The 6,152-nt window shown below is 37.3% G+C and overlaps 1 protein-coding gene across 1 annotated transcript in view; it reads right to left on the reverse strand.

Moving 5' to 3' along the window:
- The window catches only part of CUNH18orf54 (chromosome unknown C18orf54 homolog), a 10,476-nt gene extending 5,405 nt beyond the window's left edge, over nt 1-5,071 (reverse strand). The window contains exons 1-3 of the mRNA XM_035892967.1: nt 4,747-5,071; nt 2,249-3,004; nt 623-773 (exon numbers count right to left, since the gene is read on the reverse strand). Coding sequence (XP_035748860.1) covers nt 623-773; nt 2,249-3,004; nt 4,747-5,026 — 1,187 coding nt within the window. The 5' untranslated portion in view covers nt 5,027-5,071. The remainder of the gene's footprint in view (nt 1-622; nt 774-2,248; nt 3,005-4,746) is intronic.
- Nucleotides 5,072-6,152: the final 1,081 nt, after the last annotated feature.

The following is a 6,152-nucleotide window of genomic DNA, read 5'->3' on the forward strand; positions in this document are numbered from 1 at the left end:
CAGGAATGCTGCAGTTGGAGACTTACTCACCTGTTAAATATTGCTAAAATTAAACAACATTTCAAAATCTTCCAGGGTAAAGTGACAAACACCACCCAGAACCACATACACCTAGCTTCTTAAAAACTGTAGGAAATTCTAGTATTGGTTTTTATTATTCTTTGATCCTGTGAAATAACCTTTCAGTTCCTGAACAACCGTAATTTCTGTTCTAAGACTGCTCCAAGACTTCCCAAGGCCACACTGCTTTTTTAAAAAAAAAGACTTCCCACTATTAACTTCTTTTTCATAAATTATTAAATCTGTCAATTTAAGTTCCATCAAATAATTTTTCTCTTGAAATACGCATCTTCATATATCAATGATATGTAAGAAATATTATTAAACAACAACAGTAAATAATGTTAATGTCACTCCTCACAAGTCAGTAAAAAAGGGAAAGCAGTGCACCAATATCCTGACCTTGAAATATCAAACATTTAGCACTAGGCAAGAAATCTAATAGTAAATCCTTTCTTTATGTATCCACCGCATCACCGTTACTTATAACCTATATACAAAAGCAATTAGGTTCACTATGCATTTTCATGAACAAGTTGTTCCAAAATACATGTTTACTTACAAAGCGCCTGGAGCGTTTTCCCATGATCTTTCTGCTCCTAGTATATCTGTTGTAGAAGGACTGCCATCATCTTCCAGAGCATTTGACAAATCTTCAGCTGAACTCTCCAGACCTTTGTCAGCCTCCAAGGTAAGGAGCTCAAGCTGGTCTTCTAGAAAACAAGGACACGATGCGTCCAACCCTCTTCAAGGGCATTATTTCTACATTACTTTTCATTTTATGTAATAGTCAAAGAAAATTACTACAGATAAATTAGCACTGGAAATATTTTACAGAGAATACAGCCCCAATACATCTCCTTTGGTTATCTTGCTGTAGCAGCATGGCACATAAATCTTCAGTACCAAATGGGATCTGCAAGTTTCTGGCCAGGAGAGTATTTGAAGCAGTCGTGTTTCTTTTCCTGACGTATGTAGAACAGGTATCATATGCAGCATTCAAGATTATTTAGTGGTTTTAATCTGCTTTCATGCTATAGAAAAGGTAATTAATATTAATTCACAATGCAATGTTAAATTTTATTAATACTTTGTAAGTTATTAGGTTAGTATTCTTATTATTTTGCACAGGTTTTTCTACTAGCTATTTCTACAGACACCTGGGAGAGAAATCACACAAACATACATGCAAATCACATACAGGACTCACATTTAAAAACAGTTTGAGATAAGCACTCAAAATGATACACATTCTCATATGGGTTTTTATGCCTAGCCTGCTCATGATTGGTAAAATTTTTGTGTGTAAAAAAAGATATAACCCTCTATTTAAAGTTTGTCAGGCACACACATTAGAAAGGTATTTGCAGACATTTGCACGTCTGGCATTTTGACACTTTGAATTCGCAACATAAACAACATTTAACTTAGTTTTTATACATAACCTCTTGGAAAAAAGGAGAGAGATCAATATTTATGCTTTGCATAACAAAGAAAAAATATTTTTCCTTTTAAATTAATAAACTTAGACAGAAGTGAAGGTAATTAACGCTTCAAAATGTTAATCTCCCATATCAAAGCAAACCTTGCTGATATTTCATAATACAAAGATGGTGCTTCACCATGGGAGGACCTCCTGCTTCTGAGGAGCAATGGCCTGCTGCAGAGAGATTCCCAAGGGAAGTCTTTACATAAACTGAAGGCACTGGATAACCTAAGTTATACAGGTTGCAAATATCTCCTACTGACTGTGTAAAGTAGAGAAAAAGACTGCATGATAAATGGTATTTCTTACCAATTTGACAGGTTCATTTACACCATGTTTAGGAATCCCTCTCCCCCAAGGTTCCACTTCATGTAGTTTAATTTAATGCTTGAAATTCGATTAAAATATTCATGGAATTACTGTCATTATCTTGCAGAAAGGTACTAAATATGCCAATGTAATAAATACTTTGCTGTAAAAGGAATGCTTAAATATTGATTTATACATGAAAACTTACAGTATCAAAGCTCTTTAACTTAGTCAACCACTAGTAAGTGCTTTGAGTCATTTGTCAAAGATGGATGTGAATAAATCTACTCTACAGTGCAGTCAGACTAACGTGGCTAGAGTGTTGGTTTAAAAAAGTACATGTCTATCACATCCTCAAAATTAAAAAAAACAAATTATATGAATTAGAGTTACCTCTGAAGGGCTTTTTGGTGTGTCTTGAAACAGAGTTATCAAATTGGAAGCATGCATCTGGATTGTCACAGTTGTAACTTTCTTCTACCTTGTTATCACCTTTCAGATCCAGGCAACTGCTTTGTTCAAATAAATGAGAACTGTCTTTATCTACAGAGTGGGTTTTTTTCAGGGTCTCAAAAGTTGTTGAAGAGGAAGTTTTGCCTTGTATATTAAAATTTTGATCATCACTTTCTTTAGTTGAATCAGAAAAAAGGTTGTAACTCTTAAGCCAGACTGGGTAGTGAAAATTGGGGATGCTACTTATCCCTGATACACTTAAGTCAGACTTCTGACTGGTAAGCCACCTTGGATAATTCTTAACAGGAAAAGCGTCAGAGTTCTCTTCAAAAGACAAGGGTCTCGAACATCTTTTAGGTACAACTCTGTCTCCTCTATCAGATGTATAGATGTTGTGTTTCTTTTTGCTGCAGTCTTTGTGTGGGTTCTGGTGAGCAACGGCTTTCCTGTTCTCCTGGAGACTGAAACCACCTTCGGTACGGAGTGATGAGGTTTGAAGTGACCGCCTGTTCCACTCACTACTTTGATGCCTTGATTTAAAAGGACTACACTGGACAAAGGGCAGTGATCCATCTGCTGGAAATGCTAACAGATCATCCGTCGCGAGACTAATCAAGTCTGGGTCACACTCAGTCTGCCTTCTACAGGGTGAAGCAAGAGAACCCAAACCTACGTGCTGATTAAAGTCGTCCAATACTGAAAAACAGAGATATTTTACATGAATTGTTAAACTTCAGGCATACCAAATACATCTGCAAGATTTAACATGAAGTAATAATTTAAAGCTGAAAATATATTCTTTACTGGGAATACTGAATTACAGTTCTAGCAGAAGTGGTTCTGTTTCTAACCAGAATCTTGATGAAAACCTTACCAGTCAAACATCACCCCTCCTTTCAAGGTACATAGCATTTACAGCTTTGAGTATTTTCTTTGATTTTTTTTATTTAAGAGAAACAAGATTTCAACACTCCACAGTCCATTTTTAGTTGCACATTCAGACTTGCATGTTTTTGCAGATACGCCCTTTGTATTTCAGTCCTAGTAGCAACACTTCCTCCACACAGTGATGTTAGGGATAACTTTCCCCATAGTGAAATAGAGCACATTTCCTAGAGAAAAAGGTGACCAAAAGCAACAGCTTGCAAGGCAAGTAGCCACCCTATGGATCCATGATGTCATTCTACAGAAACTTACCTGCTGTATAAGGTTTGACTTGGCAGTTTTTCAGGGAAGAATTATAGCATTAATTTTTTTTTTTTTTTACTGAAAGTATAAAGCACTTCAATTCATGAAAATAGGTTTTCCTCAGGTAGTATCTGAAAGTTATTTTTTCCCCTCACTTTCACTGTAATATCAGTAAGTGAAATCTGTATATTATAGACTATTATAACGTACACGCAGACTGGCTAACACAGGAATGGAGCTAATGGGACTTCTGCAAAAACAGCAACAGAGGAATTTCAGAGTAAAATACAAGCAGCTGACATCTTTCATAGAACAGTTTCTCACTAGTGATAAACAGAATGTTTATTTTTGTTGGGGAAGTCAGTTAAACTTAGGTAGAAGATGGTTTGTATTAGAAAAATATGAACAGAAAGTGAAGACAACTAAAAGCCATGTGTCCTGATAAAGGAAAGGAAAGGCATGAAGCTAGAGGGAAGTTATAGGCTACAGTGAAAAAAACCCACCCACACCTGAATATGCTGCCATAACTGTCCATGCCAACCCAGGCAAGCATCCTTTTTCAGGTACAAAGTTCACCTGTACTTAGGACTTCGTTATTTTAAATGTAATAGACAAAGCACTTGCAGTATAAATTAACTCAAGCACAGTTATCTACTCCAGACCTTCTCATAAAGGTTCATATAACCAATAAAGCCTTTATTTATTCAAGCTAACTAATAATGACAAAAGCCAATTCAAACCCATATACATTACCCTGTTGGGTTAGTCTTCAGACCCAAAAGTACATTCCATAAAAATCAATGGATAAGGGGCAAATTCTGTTCCAAGACAGAGCAATGTTTAATTGATTGTTCCTTCAATTAATTAGATTCTGATGTTACTTACACTGGAAACTGAGATTTTTTTTTAAGACTCAGATTTAAGCAATGACTTACACTGCATAGGAAATACAGTTTCTAATCCATACTCTAGAATTTATTATTGCATCTAGGAGCATGGTCATGAATTCTCGCCAATCCACCAAGCATTTACAAAAAAGCATTACAGAGAATGACAAATATTGGTAGCCATGACCAAGCATCATTTACTACACCATAAGGAGTTGCCAGCAGTTTTGCAGGGAATATTCCTTCAAAAAAACCACACCTGGTGTGAGACAAGGAGGTGCAATAGCTCTGACAATAAAAAAAACCAAACCAAAACACAAACAAACACCAAGACTTATTAAAAGATATTTTCAGGAGACATACCATGTTTTTCTTTGGCGTGATGCTTTGAATACTGAACTTGTTTGGGAGTGCTTTGATAGATGCAGATTTTTCCAGTGCTTATTTCTGAAGATGTGAGACTCAGATCAAAGTCTTCAATATAAGCCTCCAGAGCCTCAGATGCAGAGCTGTAAAGCTTGTCCTTGTAGTGAATCAAACTGTTTGAGTGTGGATTACTGCTGTCAGTGCTATAGCTTCTCAAAAGAGAAGATACTGTTGAATCAGGAGAGCAGACACTGCTTTCTTTTATTGAGCTTGTCATGGCTTTTATCCAGCTTTCTATTAGAAACTTCACTCATCTTTTTAATCAATCTAAATGGAAAAAGAAATAAAACCGCAAGTGTTCATCGGCACCAAAATGTCTTCTCATAAACTGTAATGTATATAGGATTTTTTACTATTGCTATGTAGCTTTATCATCTTCCTAAAAATTACTTTTAGCTATTCAACTTGCTGCTTTTCAAGTTTGTCATATAGATGTGCCAGCCCTAAAAGAGCAAAAGGCAGAAAATAAAGGCTCTGGGAAAAAACAAACACACAAAACCAAAACTGGGAAAATTTCTTTGATATTGAGCTTTAGAAGTGGAAAAAAAAAAATACAACGAGAGCACAAAAATCTAGCTCCTTGCTATTTCTAGAGGAACCTCAGTGCCCTCCTTTTGCAAGGACAGGATTTCAGGTAAGAACTGCAAACATTTATCACCAAACATAAAATTCATCAAAGACACACAGAAATATCATAACTTGTGATTGCAGAACCAGCACAAAAGAGTATGTTCATGGACAAAAACCACAAGTAAAAGCACCTTAGATGGTATGAAAAACTAAAAAACTCAGCACAATAAGAGCAGCCATTACCCTTGCATATATTTCTATATAACCAGAACGGGTACACACAGCAAAAGGATTTTACAAGTCAGGTGGGAGCACTCAGAATCATCCTGCCAAGCCAACCCAAGCTGCCTTTGTAACCCCACAAACTGGAAATGGAAGAGTTGGAAGTACAGGCTTGTCCCAAAGGCTGTAATCAAGATAGTCAAGGCCACCAAAAGAAACCTAACAGGTCATTTTGTCCCTGAAGGTAAAATACGATTCGAGAAATCTGTTATGGTGTTAAGGAACAGGTGCCGGAACAAGGATTAATAACTCTGCTATATCCAATATCGCACTGGTACAAGGATCACCTCATAACAGCAGCATAAGGATTTACATGAAAAAGGCACCGGGGGAGCAGCTCTTGCAAGGCCGAAGCGGTTTTCCTCAGAAAGCCGAGGAGCCGGGCTGTGCACCGGCGCAGAGACCTCCCGGTGCCCCAGCCCCACACACCACCTCCCTCCGGGAGAGGCAGGGCGGGCCCGCGCGGGAAGGCCCGGCCGCAGCGGGCACCC

Source organism: Egretta garzetta, unplaced genomic scaffold (assembly GCF_000687185.1).
Source record: "Egretta garzetta isolate BGI_Z169 unplaced genomic scaffold, ASM68718v1 scaffold384, whole genome shotgun sequence".
Classification (NCBI taxonomy): Eukaryota; Metazoa; Chordata; class Aves; order Pelecaniformes; family Ardeidae; genus Egretta; species Egretta garzetta.